Here is a 22,894-nt window from a genome sequence, read left to right as displayed (position 1 = left end):
TCTTGCAATGCAAGACGTCAACCACTAGAAACTGCGCGCACGGTTGGTCTAAAGTTTGCGGGAGGATAAGCACATTCTCACGACAAGTTCATATTTTATAAATGTCAACATTTGCTGATAACTGGCGCACGCATGTTGTGGCATATTTTGTGCGTACGTACATTTATAACGTTAAATGGATGGGACTCGAATTAATTAGTTAATTTGCATGTGTCCGTGTATGTCTTACTGTGTAACACTCTGTCCACACACATATATGACGGGAGCGAAAATGACAAGCAGAGAGGCTCTCTTAGGACTCAGTTAGCCATGATTGATAAGGATAATGCCAAGGTGCATCTCTGTCATTGATGCATATGCAAATGTACTCATGCATATGAATGTGGTGTCTGGGAATAAATAGTTAAAATGGGAGGAGGTTCGGATCTTGATTCATCAGTATTTGGTTTGATCGTTCCTGAGATTGACCTTTCACCTTCACAATCCTACTGTAATGTAGGCTTGACATTTACTGTAGATAATATCAATAGTTGTAAATTGGTTGATAAAATGTGTTGAAAAAATTATATTTCAATCATTTGTTCAACATTTTGGTCCCTTTATTTGATGTAACCACATTTTTAAACAACAAAACAACCATGGCAATTTCATCACCAGATCTAAATATCACTTTGCTAGACAACATTTTATTTGAACAAATTCAAGAGAAAAAAAAATAGGAAAAACGAAATATAATATAGACAGTGGAAATATGAAAAGCAAAACAAACAACTTGCATTGACATTGACCTCTCTTCATTAGAATTCCAACACTGTTTCTCTTTGTGTTCCAGTCACCAAACGGCTGCATGTTAATAATACAACTATGCTGTGTGTTGACACAATACATCTTCTACACCTCATACTGTAAGTCACTGTCCATGTTCAGCAAAACATTCTTCTGACAAAGCCCTGTACAATCCTGTACTAAAACTGTTCAATGGACAGAAAACCCGTGCAAAAATCCCAGGCCGGGATTCAATCCGAAACGCTCTATAGCAAGCTTGACATTTAAAGTTAGTTTCCAATTGAGCCATCTGCAGCATTTTCCTTGAATACGATTTCCGCAAATGCTGCAAACGCTGCCTTCAAAGGTAGCATTGTCGACTAGAGCGCTCTAATTGAATCCCGCCCTCAGTCAAGAGTTGGATTCACAATCTCAGATGGATTCTGTTTCCATGTCTAGTGAGGATGAAGACAATCCGAAGTTCTCCAAACAGTATGCATAAGATGCATGGGCGGAGAGTAAATGGCAGGACACGGTTACGGTGTCCATATTAGGACAGCCTCACAATAAGCCAAACTGCTCTTATAAAGTAGAATATGAGCGCAGAATGGACAGGGATGAAAAACAAAGTAGTCTTCTTATCCAAATCCTGAGACTGGGAAACAGTAGGGTGGGGGCTGCTACGGTGCTTGACAAGCTTGAGGTGCACATTAATAGAATGTTGTCCCACTCTATCCCTAGGCTGATATGTTTCTGAACAATTTCGTTAAAATTGTATATGTTTAAAGATGTGAGTATGGCACTATCGACCGAATTAAGGGAGACTGGCGCAATTGTAAAAATGTTTGCATTTTACTCTTTTGCTCAGAGACCACTCGAACTAAGCCAATCATTTTTATTTATATTAGAAACTTACATCTGTGTCCGAATCATTCATAACATTTATATGTCTGTACATATGACTGTCAGATCACAATATTGATTGAAATCCAAAAGGTCCAGACATTACTTTTGCCCTGTGTCAAGGGCAATTGTAACAGTAGCTGGGGTCAAATGTAACACCTAAAAAATAAACAAAATAAATTAACTTAATTCATAAACATGAATGTTTTTTAAGTTATCATATTATCATAGACGTAAGTAATGATTTTTCAATAAGTATTCATATTTCTATGTATGTAACCAATAATTACAGTAACACCCGTGTTTGTGCATGGCCATTTGGTTCCTCTCAAAATATCTGAATAACATGACGGTTTCCAGATTATATCCGTTTACAATTTCTGTGGCACTCTGCAGGACCCCACGGCTATTTAAAGTTATTTGTATAACTCATACAATCTTAAAGTTAAAATCACTTGTTTTCATAATTTGACTGCTTGGCTCAGGGTCATTTTAACACTGAATTACAATTGGCAATTGCCCCCAACCCAGCAGCCATGACAAAACCGCATGTGCCTAGTAAGAGACAACAATAGTGACATGTCATTCATATCAATGTTTAGTCAACATATAGTGATGAAAATGATGATAGTTTGAATTATTGGACACTAATGCTAAGGGCAGTATAATAAAAATACAACTGGTGGAAAAAACGACTTTCATCCCTGAAAAACAAACATTTGCCCATTTAAAAGTTAATATAGTGAGATATCTGGCTGTAACTTTTCAAGCAGACATAACATAAATGTACTGTGTGTGTTTCATCACTCCAGCTTGTTTCTGTTTGGAGAAATGCAATGTATTACAATTGCTCCCTGTTACGATTGCCCCTAGCCTCCCCTACACGAGACCATTTTAAAATGGGATTGAAGGCAAAGCAGTGCAAAATACAGTGCAAATGACAAAACACATGAATGTAAAATACGTTTAGATGAATACTGTGTAGAGCCAGCATAGAATGCTAAAGTGTTGACTGACTCTTCTCTCATTTTCATTGCAGCAAACCAGGGCCCGGATTCCCAAACACATCTCAGCCTTAAGATGCTTTTGAAAACCAGGCCCAGAATAATTCATGATTGTCTGCACAGCACAAGAGCCATGGGACAACAGGATGAGAACATGCCACAACACCAAAAGAAACCAAGCCATTGACAGAAAATGCCACTTTGCGAATGTGAGAACCAGCGTGTGCACATGGATGTAAAGGAGTTGCAGGAACCACAAAATCCAAAGAATTACAAAAAATATCTGCCATTTTGTGTCCGTTAAAACAGGGGGTAAATATATAATACAGTCGTTATTAATATTCTTTAAAAAGAGATGCAAAGCCAGGTAGAGTTCAAATCTTCGCATCTTGCATTTGTCTTCGTCTGTACGGTGGTATCTGTTGTGTTTGTTAATCTGATTGTGTTGTTTTTGTGTGTGTTTTTTTTATCCCCATCAGCGGAAGCCATGTCGGTTTATTTTCTTGGTTTGTATTTTTACACTGAGGGAATAAAATTCAAGGCATATATCTAAAAAGGAAATGACTGTACAAGATCACATCACAGTCCAAGATGGACATTGAAGAAAGAGGAAAGCTGTGTTTAAAGGTTTTCATTCCATTTTTTCTTTACACAAGCGAAAGGGGTCCCGGTCTTGCAAAAGCGCACACATAACCCCAGTGTGGAGGGCGTTTTTTCTTCAGTATAGAGTTTCTCACGTGTGTGTGTGTGGTCACACACACATCCGCTGCCTCGTATGGGTTGGTGTCTCTGCAGTGTCAGCACTGTGTCCCACAGACACGAGAGGCAGCGTTGCTCTCTCAGAATGAGCTAAGGGCCTCCAGAGCAACTTCATAGCAGAACTTGTACTGTTCCTAGAAAAGGGAAATAAAGACAGAGCACTAGTCAGTCATTGGCACGATTGTCATATTACCAATCTGTCCGAAATTTGACTCACTTTTTTATAATTAATTAAAAGGAAACACAAGCAGAGATTAGTTTGATATTTATGGATGCAAACCAACTAGCAATGGCTACACAGTCTGCAGCCAGAATAACAGCAACGTTTCTTCCGTTGCATTTGTTTAAGCTGTTCATCCTGCTTATACCACTGTTGCCAAAGAAGACAACACAAAGCAAACATTTACCGGTAGAAATATATACAGTATTCAGACCACTTCCCTTTATGCAAATTATGTTACAGCCTTATTCTAAAATTGATTAAATCAAACATATTCCTCATCAATCTACTACACACAATACCCAATAATGACAAAGCGAAAACAGGTTTTTAGATTTTTTCCCCAAATGTATTACAAATAAAAAACAGAAACACCTTATTAACATAAGCAGTCAGACCCTTTGCTATGAGACTCAAAATTGAGTTCAAGAGCGTCCTTTTTCCATCGATCATCCCTGAGATGTTTCTACAACCTGATTGGAGTCCACCTGTGATAAATTCAATTGATTGGACATGATTTGGAAAGGCACACACCTGTCTATATAAGGTCCCGCAGTTGAGAGTGCATGTCAGACCAAAAACCAAGCCATGAGATTGAAGGAATTGTCCATAGAGCTCCGAGACAGGATTGTGTCGAGGAACAGATCTGGGGAAGGGTACCAAAAACTGTCTGCAGCATTGAAGGTCCTCAAGAACACAGTGGCCTCCATTCTTAAATGGAATACGTTTTGAACCACCAAGACTCTTCCTACAGCTGGCCACTAAACTGAGCAATCGGGGGAGAATGGCCTTGGTCAGGGAGGTGATCAAGAACCCGATGGTCACACTGACAGAGCTCCAGAGTTCCTCTGTGGAGATGGGAGAACCTTCCAGAAGGACAACCATCTCTGAAGCACTCCACCAATCAGGCCTTTATGGTAAAGTGGCCAGACGGAAGCACAGTAAAAGGCACATGACAGCCCGCTTGGAGTTTGTCAAAAGGCACCTAAAGGCCTCTCAGACCATGAGAAACAAAATTCTCTAGTCTGATGAAACCAAGATTCAATGCATTGGCCTGAAAGCCAAGCGTCACATCTGGAGGAAACCTGGCACCATTCCTAAGGTGAAGCATGGGTGGTGGCAGCAACATGCTGTGGGGTTGTTTTTCAGTGGCAGGGACTGTGAGACTAGTCAGGATCGAAGGAAAGATGAACAGAGTCAAGAGAGATCCTTGATGAAAACATGCTCCATAGCGCTCACAACCTCCACATGGGCTAATTAAAACAGGTGTAAACCTTATCGTGAAATGCTTACTAATAAGCGCTTAACCAACAGTGCAGTTTGAAGAAAAACAAGAGTTAAGAAAATATTTACTAAATACACTAAAGTTACAAAAATAAAAGACCTATAATACATTTACATTACATTTAAGTCATTTAGCAGACGCTCTTATCCAGAGCGACTTACAAATTGGTGAATTCACCTTATGATATCCAGTGGAACAACCACTTTACAATAAGTGCATCTAACTCCTTTAAGGGGGTGGGGGGGGGTTAGAAGGATTCTTTATCCTATCCTAGGTATTCCTTAAAGATGGGGTTTCAGGTGTCTCCGGAAGGTGGTGATTGACTCCGCTGACCTGGCGTCGTGAGGGAGTTTGTTCCACCATTGGGTGCCAGAGCAGCGAACAGTTTTGACTGGCTGAGCGGAACTGTACTTCCTCAGAGGTAGGGAGGCGAGCAGGCCAGAGGTGGATGAACGCAGTGCCCTTGTTTGGGTGTAGGGCCTGATCAGAGCCTAAAGGTACGGAGGTGCCGTTCCCCTCACAGCTCCGTAGGCAAGCACCATGGTCTTGTAACGGATGCGAGCTTCAACTGGAAGCCAGTGGAGAGACGGAGGAGCGGGGTGACGTGAGAGAACTTGGGAAGGTTGAACACCAGACGGGCTGCGGCGTTCTGGATGAGTTGTAGGGGTTTAATGGCACAGGCAGGGAGCCAGGCCAACAGCGAGTTGCAGTAATCCAGACGGGAGATGACAAGTGCCTGGATTAGGACCTGCGCCGCTTCCTGTGTGAGGCAGGGTCGTACTCTGCGAATGTTGTAGAGCATGAACCTACAGGAACGGGTCACCGCCTTGATGTTAGTTGAGAACGACAGGGTGTTGTCCAGGATCACACCAAGGTTCTTAGCACTCTGGAGGAGGACACAATGGAGTTGTCAACCGTGATGGCGAGATCATGGAACGGGCAGTCCTTCCCCGGGAGGAAGAGCAGCTCCGTCTTGCGAGGTTCAGCTTGATATAATAAAATAACAATAACAAGGCTATATACAAAGGGTACCGGTACCAAGTCAATGTGTGGTGGTACAGATTAGTCGAGGTAATATATACATGTAAGTAGGGTAAAGTGACTATCGTTAGATAATAAACAGTGAGTAGCAGCAGCATAAAAAAAAAGGGGGGGGGGGGGGTCAATGCAAATATCCCAGGTACCATTTGATTAGCTGTTCAGCAGCCTTATGGTTTGAGGATAGAAGTTGTTAAAAAGCCTTTTTGACCTAGACTTGACGCTCCGGTACCGCTTGCCGGTGTCTGGAGTCTTTGGGAATTTTTAGGGCCTTCCTCTGACACCGCCTGGTATAGAGGTCCTGGATGGCAGGAAGCTTGGTCCCAGTAATGTACAGGGCATTACGCACTAGCTTCTGTAGTGCCTCGCGGTCGGAGGCCGAGCAGTTGCCATACCAGGCGGTGATGCAACTAGTCTGGATGCTCTCGATGGTGCAGCTGTAGAACTTTGTGAGGATATGAGGACCCATGCCAAATCTTTTCAGTCTCCTGAGGGGGAATAGGCATTGTCATGCCCTCTTCAAGACTGTCTTGGTGTGTTTGGACCATGTTTGTTTGTTTGTGATGTGGATACCATGGGACTTGAAGCTCTCAACCTGCTCCACTACAGCCCCATTGATGAGAATGGGGGTGTGCTCAGCCCTCCTTTTCCTGTAGTCCACGATCATCTCCTTAGTCTTGATCATGTTGAGCAAGAGGTTGTTATCCTGCACCAGACTGCCAGGTCTCTGACCTCCTCCCTATAGGCTGTCTCATCGTTGTTGGTGATCAGGCCTACCACCGTTGTGTCGTCTTCAAACTTAATGATGGTGTTGGAGTCCTGCTTGGCCACACAGTCATGGGTGAACAGGGAGTACAGATGGGGACTATTGACGCACCCCTGAGGGGCCCCCGTATTGAGGATCAGTGTGGCAGATGTGTTGTTACCTACGTTTACCACCTATGGCTGCCCGTCAGGAAGTCCAGGATCCAGTTGCAAAGGGAAGTGTTTAGTCCCTGGGTCCATAGCTTAGTGATAAGCTTTGAGGGTACTATGGTGTTGAACGCTGAGCTGTTGTCAATGAATAGCATTCTCACATAGGTGTTCCTTTTTTCCAGTTGGGAAAGGGTAGTGTGAAGTCCAATAGAGATTGTGTCATCTGTGGATCTGTTGGGGTGGTATGCCAAATGGAGTGGGTCTAGGGTTTTTGGGATGATGGTGTTGATCTGAGCCATGACCAGCATTTAACCTCAGACCGGAGTGAAGTTTCACCTTCTAACAGGATGATTCTGAGCACACAGCCAAGACAACGCAGGAATGGCTTTGGGACAAGTCTCTGAATGTCCTTGAGTGGCCCAGCCAGAGCCTGGACCTGAACCTGATCGAACATCTCTGGAGAGACCTGAAAATAGCTGTGCAGCGATGCTCCCCTTCCAACCTGACAAAGCTTGAAAGGATCTGCAGAGAAGAATGGGAAAAACTCCCCAAATACAGGTACAGCGTCATACCCAAGAAGACTCAAGGCTGTAATTGCTTCCAAAGGGGCTTCAACAAAGCACTGAGTAAAAGGTCTGAATAACTATGTAAATGTCATATTCCTGTTTTAATTATTGTATACATTCGGAAATTTTTTAAAACCTGTTTTCGCTTTGTCATTATGGGGTATCGATCTGCATTTGTAGGGGCATATTGCGTCATGATTGCAAGATGACCCGTTATCTGGTTTTAATGTCCATTCTAGAATGCCCTTCTAGCCAATCAGAAAAGTGTATTAAACAATGCTGTAGTATAACACTAGATAAAAAATAAAGAGAATCAAATCGTCTTTCATCAAAATTTCATGGAGTATTATGACGGTATCTTCAAAGTCACCAATAACTTTTTTATTACAGCAGTTGTCTTTTGCCCTAAAATCGACTTTAATTCTAAGCGAACAGCTGTGCCCATCCTGAGATGGATCTGTCAAATGAAGCATCTGGTTTCTGAGGCTATATGAGAAGGCGTAGAGACATCTATTAACACAACACCTGCAATAGCAAGTCATCAGCCTGAGAATGTGTGTGCGTACATGCATGTGCCTCTGTGGCTGTGTCTACCCGTCTGTGTATGGTCTTGAACCTGTCCAATACAGCCACAACTGTGTGTTCTGAGTGTGTGTCATATATTGCTGATAGGTACTAATAACCCTCCTCAAGCCACCTATACAGTACCACATCACCTGTTGTGGTCAGTGTAACGTACCATAGTCTCCACCATGTTGGATTTGTTGTTCCTCAGGGTCTTGACGGTGTGGAACACATCTACAATGTTCTGTTGCTGGATCATCTCACTGATGCTGCAGATGGCACAGAAGGTACCGCTACGTCCACCACCCATCCTGTTGGAGAGAGAGGTTAAAAGATAGGTAAGGAAAGGTGGATAAATGGGATAGAGAGAACGGTTAAAAGAGATGTAAAGAGAGGGATGAGAAAGGGGCAGAGAGAGCGAGGAAGAGGGACAGAAAGGTAGAAAAGGACAAAATAAGATGGAGAGAATGAGACCGAGAACAAAGTAGGGAGAGAGGTAAATTAAGAGGGAGAGAGATGAAGAGGGAGAGCGATGGAACGGCAGGGTAAGGGACAGAAAGAGGGAATAATTAAGACAAAGAGGGGGATGAGAACAGGACAGAGAAAGCGAATACAGGCGTCCTCATGCTTCCCATCAGAAACAGTTCGGAAACAGTTTGTGCATATATTATGACGACGTTATGCGACGTTTTTGTCCGTTTTGGCCTTCAGCAAGGATTTCCCGGCTGTTCGTGCACACACATTTCTTTCTAGATGCAAGCCGAATTTCAGAAACTAAAGTCTACGCCCCTTCGTCGGTGATTGGTCAACAGTAGAGATTCTTCAATTAAGTATTTGTTGTCATTCAACGATAGCTGACTCATTTTCCGTTTTCAGTTGAGAACGTGGGACACATTATCAGGCGATAAATACTGCAAGAAACATCCTAGTTAGATGTACAATTGGGTGACTAAGATCTCCTTAGCAAAAACGTTGAAATTAATGACAGATTCATTGAGTTATCTTAGATTAATTTGAACTATTTTGAGGAAGTGTTTACTGGCTACTGCGTCTCAAGATGGACAAACAGTACTATTTCTCGTTTTTCAAGCGAATGTCAAATCAAATCAAATCACATTTTATTTGTCACATGCGCCGAATACAACAGGTGTAGGCCTTACAGTGAAATGCTTACTTACAAGCCCTTAACCAACGATGCAGTTTTAAGAAAATAACTACAAAAAAAAGTTTAAAAAAAGGTAAGAGATAAGAAAAACAAATAATTAAAGAGCAGCAGTAAATAACAATAGCGGGCCTATATACAAGGGGCACCGGTACAGAGTCAATGTGTCAATGTGCGGGGGCACCGGTGTCAAGGTATTTGAGATAATTATGTACATGCAGGTAGGTTTGTTAAAATGGCTATGCATAGATAATAACAGAAAGTAGCAGCAGCGTAGTGGGGGGGTTGCAAATATTCTGGGTAGACATTTGATTAGCCGTTCAGTAGTCTTATGGCTTGGGGGTAGAAACTGTTTAGAAGCCTCTTGGACCTAGACTTGGCACTCCGGTACCGCTTGCCATGCGGTAGCAGAGAGAACAGTCTATGACTAGGATGGCTGGAGTCTTTGACGATTTTTAGGGCCTTCCACTGACACCGCCTGGTATAGAGGTCCTAGATGGCAGGAAGCTTGGCCCCGGTGATGTACTGGGCTGTACGCACTACCCTCTGTAGTGCCTTGCGGTCGGAGGCCAAGCAGTTGCCATACCAGGCAAGAGGGAGAGAGTAAAGAAAGAGGGAGAGAGTAAAGAAAGAGAGAGGTAAAGGAAGAGGGAGAGAGGTAAAGAAAGAGGGAGAAGTAAAGAAAGAGGGACAAGAAAGCAGGAAGTAAATGAAAGAGGGAGAGAGTAAAGAAAGAGGGAGAGAGTAATGAACGAGGGAGAGAGCAAAGAAAGAGGGAGAGAGCAAAGAAAGGGAGAGAGGTAAAGAAAGAGGGAGAGAGGTAAAGAAAGAGGGAGAGAGTAAAGAAAGGAAGAGTAAAGAAAGAGTGGGAGAGGTAAAGAAAGAGGGAGAGTAGTAAGAGAAAGAGCGAGAGAAGGTAAAAGAGAGCGGGTAAAGAGAGTCGATCAAAATCGCCCGTTGGGGATGCACAAAGTTTTGATATATGGTCAAAAAAACTATGTTGTAACAGCCCCTTTACAATATCTCTGAACCAATCTATATGATGTATTACTTTGTTGAATATACACTGCTCAAAAAAATAAAGGGAAACACTTAACAACACAATGTAACTCCAGTCAATCACACTTCTGTGAAATCAAACTGTCCACTTAGGAGCAACACTGATTGACAATAAATTTCACATGCTGTTGTGCAAATGGAATAGAACAAAGGTGGAAATTTTAGGCAATTAGCAAGACACCCCAACTAAAAAAAAGGAGTGGTTCTGCAGGTGGTGACCACAGACCACTTCTCAGTTCCTATGCTTCCTGGCTGATGTTTTGGTCACTTTTGAATGCTGGCGGTGCTTTCACTCTAGTGGTAGCATGAGACGGAGTCTACAACCACCACACAAGTGGCTCAGGTAGTGCAGCTCATCCAGGATGGCACATCAATGCGAGCTGTGGCAAGACGGTTTGCTGTGTCTGTCAGCGTAGTGTCCAGAGCATGGAGGCGCTACCAGGAGACAGGCCAGTACATCAGGAGACGTGGAGGAGGCCGTAGGAGGGTAACAACCCAGCAGCAGGACCGCTACCTCCGCCTTTGTGCAAGGAGGAGCACTGCCAGAGCCCTGCAAAATGACCTCCAGCAGGCCACAAATGTGCATGAGCTGCACTACCTGAGCCACTTGTGTGGGTTGTAGACTCCGTCTCATGCTACCACTAGAGTGAAAGCAGCCAGCATTCAAAAGTGACCAAAACATCAGCCAGGAAGCATAGGAACTGAGAAGTGGTCTGTGGTCACCACCTGCAGACCCACTCCTTTATTGGGGGTGTCTTGCTAATTGCCTATAATTTCCACCTTTTGTCTATTCCATTTGCACAACAGCATGTAAATGTATTGTCAATCAGTGTTGCTTCCTAAGTGGACAGTTTGATTTCACAGAAGTGTGATTGACTTGGAGTTACATTGTGTTGTTTAAGTATTCCCTTTATTTTTTTGAGCAGTGTATTTCATTAATGTGAGAGGTGTACCATGTACAGTATAGCAGGACGTGGGACTGTACCTGGGGCATTCATTAAAACATGGAGGAAAACCCACAAATCTAACCCAGCAGCAGAACTACCGTAGCCCATCTCCTATCCAATCCACATAGACTGAGCTTAAGCCCATGTGTGTATTACGAAGTCCATATTAGGGCAGCCTCAAGCCCCTGCATCCCCTGCATACAATATTCTGCATGCCTTACTACTCAAACAGTCGGACCATTAATGATGAAAATACTCTCTCACAAATTCTCTAACCATTTGGTTTCAACTAGAACCCGTGTGATACATAAAACCTAAAACACGAGAGAGAGGAGGGAGGGGCATTTGGAAAAGATGAGAAATGCTTGACCACTCAACCAAAATCAAACTCTGCCCAATCTCTGAAAAGTAGTACTGAAGGGTCTTGAAGGGACTCATTGCCGCCCACTGAAGTATTTCCTCCAACATGTTCAAGGTAATACACATTATGAAACCATTGCTAAATGAGAGAAGGTACGCTATTACCATTATGGTTATCAGAGGAGGCGGAATTAGGGTCTGCGCCAGTCTGGCTGACGTGACTCAAGTAGTCAGTGAGGGCGAGCTGACTCACTGGTGTGGATAGGAGGCCGTTGTACAAACAGTATTCGCACAAAAATGTGCTCCTGAATGTGTTGAGCTTTGATTGGTTCCCTCAAACTTTTTTTTCTTTCCTGGGGCACCTAAAATGCTCTAATGCTTCTGGCTATGAGACAAGTCATAATTACAGTGTCCATATTAGCACCAGTGTTGGGGTCGTTACATTTAAAAATATATATATATTACCTATTACTCGTTACTTCTTTATTACTTTATTTTTGACTCCCTGGGAAAAGCAATGAGTTACACTAATAGTACTTTTGTTATATGACTTTTGTGTTCAACCCCAAAGCATTGCGCATCCTCACTCAATGCAAACGTTGTCAATGTTACGTTATGTAGGCCTATACACCAGTGGATAAGGGCAGCATTTCCTCGACTACATACCCAGCAACAAGCTTGTTCAGCTCTCCCCGGGTTACAGCCTGTGCTCCTGAATGATTGAAATCAAGCCTTGGTTGTTTTGGATGAGGTAGACAAGCGTGTTACTTTGGCAGATGCTTCAAGAGATTGGATGTTGAGTTTCTAGCGCTGGAGATGTGTTTCTTACCTGGGCACAGTTTACATTTGACACTTATATTCTTGTCATTTTGTCCACCTACCATATCAAAATAAAGGGGGTCAGTGGCGGTCGGTGCTGTTTAAGATGAGGGAGGACGATTATATTTTTGGGGAGCATGGCCTTATTTCTATTACAACATTCATTCATATCCCATTCACCCAGTTCAATGTAACATTGATAGGTTTAGGCTACTACATGATACTACAATTTTCACTGTACCCATCATGGGGTTGCTACAACCTAGCCTATGAATGAAAGTTTACAACGTAGGTGCACACAGGTCGAGATCATTTTGAGTAATCAAGGTGACAGACAGTGTCCATATAGCCAACAAACTATTATGGTCCAAACACACCAAGACAGTCGTGAAGAGGGCACGACAACGCCTATTCCCCCTCAGGAGACTGAAAAGATTTGGCATGGGTCCTCAGATCCTCAAAAATGTTATACGGCTGCACCACCGAGAGCACCCTGACGGGATGCAACACCCGCTGGTATGGCAGCTGCTCGGCCTCAGACCGCAAGGCACTACATAAGGTAGTGCGTACTGCCCTGTACATCACTGGGGCCAAGCTTCCTGTCATCCAGGACCTCTATACCAGGCGGTCTCAGAGGAAGGCCCCAAAAATTGCCAAAGACCCCAGCCACCCTAGTCATACACTGTTCTCTCTGCTTTTGCAGGGCAAGCAGTACCGGAGCGCCACATCTAGGTCCGAAAGGCTTCTTAACAGCTTCTATCCCCAAGCCATAAGACCGCAGAACAGTTCATCAAATGGCTACGTGGACTATTTGCATTGACCCACCCCTTTTTTACGCTGCTACTCACTATTTATTATCCATTATATATGCAGTCACTTTACCCCTATCTACATGTACATATTACCTCAATTACCTCTACTAACCTCCCGCACATTGACTCGTTACCGGTACCCCATGTATATAACCTCTTTATTGTTATTTTATTGTTGCTCTTTTATTTTTTACTTTAGTTTATTTACTAAATATTATTCTTAACTCTTATTTCTCTTGACTGCATTGTTGGTTAAGGGCTTGTAAGTAAGCATTTCACGGTAAGGTCTACACCTGTTGTGTTCAGCACATGTGACAACTAAGATTTGATTTGACACATTCAATACTGCCTTGCGCACTGATCCCTGCATCTAGCTGATCTAAGGTGTAATCATTAGTCTAGCAGTTGCAAATTAGTTTCTATTGGACAAATTCAGGTATGCTTATCCCTGTTTCGTTCCGTTTGCTTCCGTTTGCTTCCGTTTATCCTATTGGGCTATTAGCCCATAGAAATGTATTGAATAACAGATTCACTACATGGGGGGAAAGATCAGAAAAAGACAGGAATCTTCCCGCTAGCCATGATTGGCTGAAATAATGGATGAGCTGGACATGCCGGGAAAATAGTTTGGATTGTTCTGCCATGTAGCATGCTTCTGTCTGTAACATGAGCTGCTCAGTATGTGTTGAAGTCCTTTCTGCCATGCCAATTTTTTAAAGATATAATGTTAGCCATTGCGAACTACAAAAGGTTTGCTACTTTTCTCAACAACATTGATGGCCTGAATTTAGCAGGCGCTATCGACAGATCAGTTGGAAAAAGTGATGGGCTACTTTCTGCACACACCACGGTCAGTGTGAACAAGAGTGACTTTACACAACACTGGCCAAACAAGATGTAGCTACAAACAAAACGTTAAATAGTTGCTACATGGTTCCAGTCTGCCGTCAAGTGTGCATCCATGTATGCGGGTAAGAGTCTAGCTACATTTTCAGATTTTATACGTTTCTAATTTAGTCAGAAATTCGTTTTCATTTCAAGTTAAAGCATACTGTTAACTATCTGGCTGACGTTAGTTATACTTCTGGAAGGTTCTCCCATCTCCACAGAGGAAGTCTGGAGCTCTGTCAGAGTGACCATCCGGTTCTTGGTCACCTCCCATACCAAGGCCACAAAGTCCGGTTAGTATGTAGCAGTAAAGTAACAGCCAAGCTAAGCCGTAACACTATAGCGGTGCGAAAAATCTATGGCTACCTGATTAGAATAGCATCACTGAACTGTTACGAAAGTGGTTTTGTTCAGTATTTTGGACAGTGGGGAGAGGAATCACACAACCAGGACTCATCAGTGTTATCGTTGGGCCTGCTCCTTGAAATCAGTCCCCACTATGGATTGTCTTACTTGATCTCCCTCATTTTAAGTTTAATTTGCTCAAGTCTAATAGCATCCATAGCTAGTGACAATGAGAATGGGAGAGGTGCTGTTTGCTTGTCTATAGCTAACAATGCTGTTAGATTGGTTAATTTCTTTGGGTAATGAACAAAATATTTAATACTGATACTAAAACTAACCAAATACATGCATCTTTAATGTCACTGCATTAATTTATATAAATGGGTAAAAATAAATGGATTCAAATAATTATAACACGACTATGTATTCAAACACAAAATAAGAAAGACAAAAAATTGGGAGGGACTTAATATCAGACTTTTCCTTATAACAGACTAGTCAAATCAAATGTTATTAGTCACATGCGCCGAATAACACAGGTGTAGACCTTACCGTGAAATGCTTACTTACAAGCCCTTAACCAACAACGCAGTTTGAAGAAAAACAAGATTTAACAAAACATTTACTAAATAAACTAAAGTTACAAAAATAAAAGAGCAACAATAAAATAACAATAACGAGGCTATATACAGGGGGTACCGGTACCTAGTCAATGTGCGGGGTACAGGTTAGTCAAAGTATTATGTACATGTACGAAGGATTGAAGTACTATGCATAGATAATAAACAGTGAGTAGCAACAGCATAAAAAAAGGAGGGCGGGGCATAGCAAATTGTCCGAGTAGCCATTTGATTAGCTGCTCAGCAGTCTTATGGCTTGGGAATAGAAACTGTTAAGAAGCCTAGACTTGGTGCTCCGGTACCGCTTGTCGTGCGGAAGTCTATGACTATGGTGGCTGGAGCCTTTAGCAATTTTTAGGGCCTTCCTCTGACACCGCCTGGTATAGAGGTCCTGGATGGACGGAAGCTTGGCCCCAGTGATGTACTGGGCCATACGCACTACCTTCTGTAGCGCCTTGCGGTCTGAGGCCGAGCAGTTGCCATACCAAGTGGTGATGCAACCAGTCAAGATGCTCTCGATGGGGCAGCTGTAGAACTTTTTGAGGATCTGAGGACCCATGCCAAATCTTTTCAGTCTCCTGAGGGGGAATAGCTGTTGTCGTGCCCTCTTCACAACTGTCTTGGTGTGTTTGGACCATGTTCGTTTGTTTGTGATGTGGACACCGTGTGTATTTAAGCTCTCAACCTGCTCCACTACAGCCTCATTGATGAGAATGGAGGCGAGCTCGGCCCTCCTTTTCCTGTAGTCCACGATCATCTCCTTTGTATTAATCACATTGAAGGAGAGGTTGTTGTTTGGGCACAGACTGCCAGGTCTCTGACCACCTCCCTATATGCTGTATCATAGTTGTTCGGTGATCAAGCCTGTTGTGTCGTCTTCAAACTTAGTGATGGTGATGGAGTTGTGCTTGGCCACGTAGTCATGGGTGAACAGGGAGTACAGGAGGGGACTAAGTAGGCACCTCTGAAGGGCCCCGATGTTGAGGATCAGCGTGGCAGATGTGTGATCACACAGTTGTCCGAAACAGCTGGTGCTCTCATGCAATGCTTCAGTGTTGCTTGCCTCGAAGCGAGCATTGAAGTCATTTAGCTTGTCTGGTTGGCTCGTGTCACTGGGCAGCTTACGGCTGGGTTTCCTTTGTAGTCCGTAATCATTTGCAAGCCCTGCCACATCCGATGAGCATCGGAGTTGTTTTAGTAGGATTCAATCTTAGTCCTGTATTGACACTTTGTCTGTTTGATGGTTTGTCAGAGGGCATAGAAGGATTTCTTATAAATGTCCGGGTTAGAGCCCTGCTCCATGAAAGCGCCAGCTCTACCCTTTAGCTCAGTGTGGATGTTGCCTGTAATCCATGGCTTCTTGTTGGAGTAAGTACGTACGGTCACTGTGGGGACAACGTCGTCGATGCACTTATTGATGCGACATACAGTGGTGCTTATCTGAAAAAGACCCACACAGTTCCATACCTTTCAATGGTTCCACAAATGTTTTACATCAGTACACACTGATAACAGAGCGGTGAATTTGAGCTGAGGCCATTCATTTAATTAGATATCTGTAATTAGATATCTGTGGGGCTTGATAAACCCTTTGTCATGGCGAGTGGCACAAACTGGAATATAACCTGGAGTGATGATTCTCACTAACCTCTTTTTGTCACTGACTCTTATCACTTCATCAGTTCAAGTACAACTCATCTCTCTCACGTGCCACAGACCATGGACCTTGTGGATTGTGGACCTTGTGGATTTGTCTTTTGCGTTGTCAATATCTATTATTTACATGGTGACCTCTTTTTTTTTTCTTCTTTTTTTCTTMTTTAAATTTTATCCCATTTTCTCCCCAATTTTCGTGGTATCCAATCGCTAGTAATTACAATCTTGTCTCATCGCTACAACTCCCGTAGGGCTCGGGAGAGACGAAGGTCGAAAGCCGTGCGTCCTCCGAAGCACAACCCAACCAATCTTAACACAGCGCGCCTCCAACCCGGAAGCCAGCCGCACCAATGTGTCGGAGGAAACACCGTGCATCTGGCCCACTTGGTTAGCGCGCACTGCGCCCGGCCCGCCACAGGAGTCGCTGGAGCGCGATGAGACAAGGATATCCCTACCGGCCAAACCCTCCCTAACCCGGGCGACGCTAGGCAAAATGTGCGTCGCCCCACGGACCCCCCGGTCGCGGCCGGCTGCGACAGAGCCTGGGCGCGAACCCAGAGACTCTGGTGGCGCAGCTAGCACTGCGATGCAGTGCCCTAGACCACTGCGCCACCCGGGAGGCCCTCCATGGTGACTTTTAAAAGCAATCTCTCACCACAACAGAAATAGTGTGGTTGAGAGTCATAGGAAAGTCTCAAAGGACTTTCCATCCTCTGTATATACTCTAGAACAGCCATACTCAACTGGCGGATCGCGGTCTTAATCCGGGGCTCCCGACTTAAAAAACTTTTTGTCCGTTGGATTCAGTCAGGTTTTTAACTTAATGCTGCCTGAGAGTTGTAATAGTAGAACACACGATGTACAATTTCGAAATTTGGTAGTGCATGGGCTGTTTTCCCCCTCGCAATGTCCTTCACTGACAGACCTTAGAGAGCTATTCTTAACCTGCGATAAATGTCCAGTTGATTAACTGCTGGCCATGTTAGATAAATGGGTAAATTAGGCGAACTAGCTATCTAAATATTGTAGTTATCATGGCCAGATTATGTTCCCAGGGGCTTCGATCCCCAGGGGGCACTCATTGATTTTGTTGTGTCACTCAGGTATCAAAACACACAGAAGACGTGTGTCTTGCCCGATGGCAAAATGTGTAGAATTTGAGGAAATTAGCTTTAAAACTGCTCGTTTTTCTCTCCGCCCGATGGCAAAATGTGTAGAAAATTAGCTTTAAAACGGCAACATTTTCTCTCCGCCAACAAGAGTGGTTGGAACAGTTTGAACAGTTTGCGGTCACATTGGTCGAGGTTTGTTACTATGCCGATAACCTTTGCCATCTAGGAAATATGTGTGACCAGACCTTCTCAAATAGTAGTTGAGTACCCCTGCTCTAGAAGGAAACAGCACTGTGGAAGCGAGCCGTGATAAATACATTCATAAAGCACATTCCCTATTGTCTTACTGTCTGAGAGTATAGTGTTGTATATGAGTATGGCCAGACAGAATATACAGATCATTTTTTCTACCACTAACTTCACTCATTTAGCAGCAGAATTTGAATTAATTCCAGCATTTGATTTTTAATCGTTTCTACCCCTCTACATCCTGTCTCGTATACAATGTCCCTGTATACAAATTCCATGGGCAAGTGACTATCCACGCATGGACACTGTATGAGTAAAGAACTGTTTTCTGATATGGACACCGTATGGAAATACAACTTCCATGGAAGTGTGATTGTCCTAATATGGACACCATATCAGCATACAAATACCATGGACATGACTGTTCTACTATGGACAACCGTATGAGTTTACAACTTCCATGGACGTGTGAATCTGATATCGACACCATAATACAAAGACTGAACTTCATTTGAGCCAGGCCCTCAGCTACTCACAGGCAGTGGACCACGGTGCGTCCGTCTCCCCCGTCGTACTGCTCCTGCCACTTGGCCAGACGTCTCACCAGCTGCAAGATGGAGCGCTTGGACAGGGGTGTGTCCCGATAGGCCGGCCAGCCGATGAACTGGAAATGCTGCACCAAACGGTAGCCATCCTGGGGCTGCCAAAGAATCATAAATGAATGCCATTATCAACATCATCATCATCAACATTGTTGTGGTCAACATCATCATCATGGACAACATCACAGATAGTATCCTCATCATCCTTAGCATAATCATCAACCACTAGCAAGCTAATCTTCCTCCTCGTTATAACCATCATCAAAATTGGTAGATGGACTTCGCCAATTTGAAGGGGGATCAAGTTTACCTCTGTGTCCACTGCAAATATAAACGACTCAGCCACTCAAGTCATTAATTAACTGCTGACGCACTGAGCACCTCATCAGAAGCACATCTATTCCCAGTGTATTTGGACTCAGCTTTGCTTCCCTTAGCCAGAGGAGAGCCAACAAGCCAACGACTGGCAACCACAACAAAGACGTCATCTGGCTCCAGGCCCAAGCTGGGAACAAGGGAGAGACTCATTTCGTCGTACAGGAGCCGTGTCATGTGCCTCTCGCGGTGGCGATGGAACCATTTCATGGTAAATTGGAGACGCCACCGCTGTGGCTTTTTTGCACCATCACGGAGCTAAGTGTTGATTAGCTGGCTGGCGAAGCCTGGCGTCTCCGCTGGTTAAAGTGGGGAGCCGTGAGCAAGCAAGAGGGAGAGGAGAGAGAAAGGAGTAACCGAGTGCCACAAACACAGGGATTCACGTGGCAGTGATTTAAGGTGTCTAATGAGTATTAGTGTAAATAAAGCTCCTCATATGGAACCAGTCTGAACCAGCAATTGCGCTGCCAGGCTTGGCCTGTCTGTTAACGCCATCCCCATTGGCAGGGCTCAAAGCACAGTCTAAATATTTACGGTACGATTGTGCACATGTATCAGACCCGGGTTCAGATACTATTTGAAATATTTCACGTGCTTTGAGCATTTGCTTCAGCCTGCCTGGAGTGCCAAATTGATATGGTGTTCACTTTTGGGGCTATTCTATTTGCTCCATTTTGCCCGGCAAGCTCATTCAAACACAGCTGGAGTATTAGAAATGATTTAGAATAGTTTCTTAACCCAGGTCTGACATGGGTATGTGGTGTGCATGGCACAAGCAATTAGGTTGACATTTGAAGGAGTCTAACTGACAAGACAGTGTCCTAGCGACATATTATAGTGGAGTGTTGGAGAAGTGGAGACAAATGTACAGTAGTACATCTGGCATCTGAGCATCTGTTTCTTTTTTATGCTGGTCTGTGACCTATGGGATGTAATACAGTTCGTGACCCATGAGAGAAAACGAGCAGAGCCATATAAAGTCCTACAGCCATAGATTCTAGTTTATATGACTGTGATAATAATAAGTCACCTATATATACAGTGTTACCTATTCATTTTAAAACCGGGTTTGCCACCGTACTTTCTATATTGTGATACAGACCCTGGCCATGTTGCAGATCCTGAAGATGCGATTGATGATGTCTTCATCGATGTCGGCTGAGATGAACTCCACCTGGACGGGGCCGTAGCAGCAGGAGCTCTTCTCGGGCCAGTACTGCATGCAAAGCTAGGGAGAAAAGAGGGAGTTAGCCATTGAAATATATTTATTTCTTTCTGCTTTATACATTTAATATGGCCACCGGTGCACCCATCACAGAAAATGTACTTGACTGGGAATGTCCGTGCTAGTAATTCTATTTATATGGCGTGAGCCTTGCTACATCACATGCTGTTGTGGACACTGTTGTCGACATAGAGTATTCTACCCATTGGAAAGCACTGAAAACGTTAAATAAACTACACGTTGCTTTGGCCATTTGATCAAAACCATCTCCAACTCACCATTATTGACTTCAAATGCAAGGTCATACAAGTACGAGAAAAAGAGAAACATTGCTAACATGCTCGGTGGAATCAATGGAAGGTTACGTGCACACGGAGGAAAAGCCTTGACCATATTAGCCTCTGCACGGTACACCTACAGCTAAGGGCCATGATGGGCTATCCTCCAGTCTAGTACTGTCAATAGGCAGTCAATAGGCAATAGGCAATAGGCCTTTGCTGGGCTTCAATCTAGGTGTCTGTCTGAGGGTTCTGGCACCTATGTCGGATAGTTAAACCCCTGGTGGAGAAAAGAGCAGCTTATCCTGCCCTATAAAACTGTGTGTGTGAGACCCGGAGGAGGAGGTGACAATGGAGGAATAAGAGAGATAGATCGAGATGAACAGAGAGCAATAGAGCCTGTGTAAGACCCCCACGGCAGACCGATAGTCAAAGAGATAAGCAAAGTCACTGTGGGTGTGTATGTGTCTACGTGTGTGCATGCGTATGTTTACGTGCACATATATGTGTGTGCGCACATGCCTGTGTGTATGCGAACCCAGAGGGTGAACAATACACACCTGCGCTGCATCCATCTCGTTGAGCATGACTATCGAGGAGCAGTTGTAGTCGAAGACCAGCCTCCAGAAGTCGGCGGCCGTGTTGGGCAGCGGGTGCTGGGTTACGATGAAGGCTGCTGGCTGTTTATGGCTCTGGGAAAAAAATCATTAACACAGCACTTCAGCCCTCAGTAGAGAAGGAGAGAGAGACAGAGAGAGAAAGAGAGAGGGACTCCAATGCCTGATCAACTCGTGGCGAAGGACAAAGAGCCAAACCAGGCGGACTCCCACGGACAGTGTTAACCTTGCGCCGTAATGCATTGACAAGAGAAATCCAGCTACAGATCATTACGCTGCTGCCAGGCAGGCCGGGTCTGGGAAAGGCACCGCTGGCTTTATTTAACTCCACCTCTGTGCTTGTTATTGTCTGCCGTTGTTGTCTTATCAGCTCTGTGTAGCTTATCTGGATCTATGTCAGTGGAGGCTCCTCAGAGGAGGAAGGGTAGGACCATCCTCCTATCAAATTATTATAATTTTTTTTAGCGAAACATTTCAACAAATTATCCTTTTTAGATAAAACTTTACTAAATATATTCACATGACACCAAATAATTGACTAAAACACACTGTTATGCAATGAAGTAGCCTCAGCAGAACTCTGTAGAGTAGCACCATGGCGTAACTTCTGTCCTCCTCTGGGTACATTGACTTCAATACAAAACCTAGGAGGCTCATGGTTCTCACCCCCTTCCATAGACTTACACAGTAATTATGACAACTTCCAGAGGATGTCCTCCAACCTATCAGAGCTCTTGTAGCATGAACTGACCAGTTGTCCACTCAATAAAAGGATTAGAGAATGAATCTACTACTGAAAGCATAAGCTAGAGCTAGCTAGCACTGCAGTGCATAAAATGTGGTGAGTAGTTGACTCAAAGAGAGAGATAGACAACAGTTGAGCAAATGTATTTCTTCCAAAATTATTAAGAAGCAAGAGAGAGAGAACTAGCTATATTTGGTTGTATATTTAATGAAAAAAATAATCATCCTCCCTCATCTTAAATGGCACTGATCTGTGTGTATAGATCTGCTATGAGAGCCTATGAGGCTGCCTCACAGTCATCATTTACCACAGTGCTATGGCTTAATGGTGTGTTGGATAATGATCCGTTGTTAAATTATGTTGTTTGTTATCTTTTGTATTGCACTATGACATTTAATTGTTAAACCCAGTTTCTGCCTCCGCATATCCCCACAACAAATGCAATAAACATAAAATCCCTATACTAAGTCAGAACACAACAGTACGAAAGCATATCTCAAACTAACTGATCTGTGTCTGCCAGTTTGGATGACATCTTCAGCCAAGCTAAAGCCAATGGTTAAACCCTACTTGGGAGTCTGCAAATAGTGTTTTAAATCTTTGAGCGTTTGTTTGAGTCCGGCTACAGACTGCCAGATTGGCAGGGTTTGCACCTTGGGACAATACCAGTGGTTGAGAGAGAGAGAGAGAGCGAGAGCGAGAGAGAGATTAACTTACATCCATGAGGGCAGCGTTGATGTAGTTACTGGACTCTCCATCCACAGAGATGAGGAAAGGCAGGCAGCGATCCACAGACAGGACGTCCATGCTGCGGTTCTTGTCGTGGTTCCGGGGGAGCAGTCCCACGCTACAGTCTTCAGGCCTCACCCGGGGAGTCACGATGTTCAGAGTCTGGAGAGCGAAGACGTTATTTTTACAATTATTTGTCAGGTCTTAACAAGTTTTTAAAAAGTTTTTTTTTAAACCTACATTGTCTTAACAAGAGTTGCTGACTATTTTCATCT

The 22,894-nt window shown here is 43.8% G+C and overlaps 1 protein-coding gene across 1 annotated transcript in view; it reads right to left on the bottom strand.

Moving 5' to 3' along the window:
• Window positions 1-1,515: 1,515 nt before the first annotated feature.
• The window catches only part of LOC111969625 (receptor-type tyrosine-protein phosphatase T-like), a gene marked incomplete at its 5' end in the record, with an annotated part of 104,175 nt that continues 82,796 nt past the window's right edge, over window positions 1,516-22,894 (bottom strand). Inside the window, 6 exons of the mRNA XM_023995763.3 lie at window positions 1,516-3,565; window positions 8,195-8,330; window positions 18,585-18,748; window positions 20,128-20,253; window positions 21,089-21,220; window positions 22,608-22,781. Of these exons, the coding sequence (XP_023851531.2) occupies window positions 3,512-3,565; window positions 8,195-8,330; window positions 18,585-18,748; window positions 20,128-20,253; window positions 21,089-21,220; window positions 22,608-22,781 (786 nt within the window). The remainder of the gene's footprint in view (window positions 3,566-8,194; window positions 8,331-18,584; window positions 18,749-20,127; window positions 20,254-21,088; window positions 21,221-22,607; window positions 22,782-22,894) is intronic.

Source organism: Salvelinus sp. IW2-2015, linkage group LG11 (assembly GCF_002910315.2).
Source record: "Salvelinus sp. IW2-2015 linkage group LG11, ASM291031v2, whole genome shotgun sequence".
In the NCBI taxonomy this organism is placed as follows: domain Eukaryota; kingdom Metazoa; phylum Chordata; class Actinopteri; order Salmoniformes; family Salmonidae; genus Salvelinus; species Salvelinus sp. IW2-2015.
The sequence above is the reverse complement of the archived record's forward strand: the minus strand, read 5'-3'. Positions and strand labels throughout refer to the sequence as shown.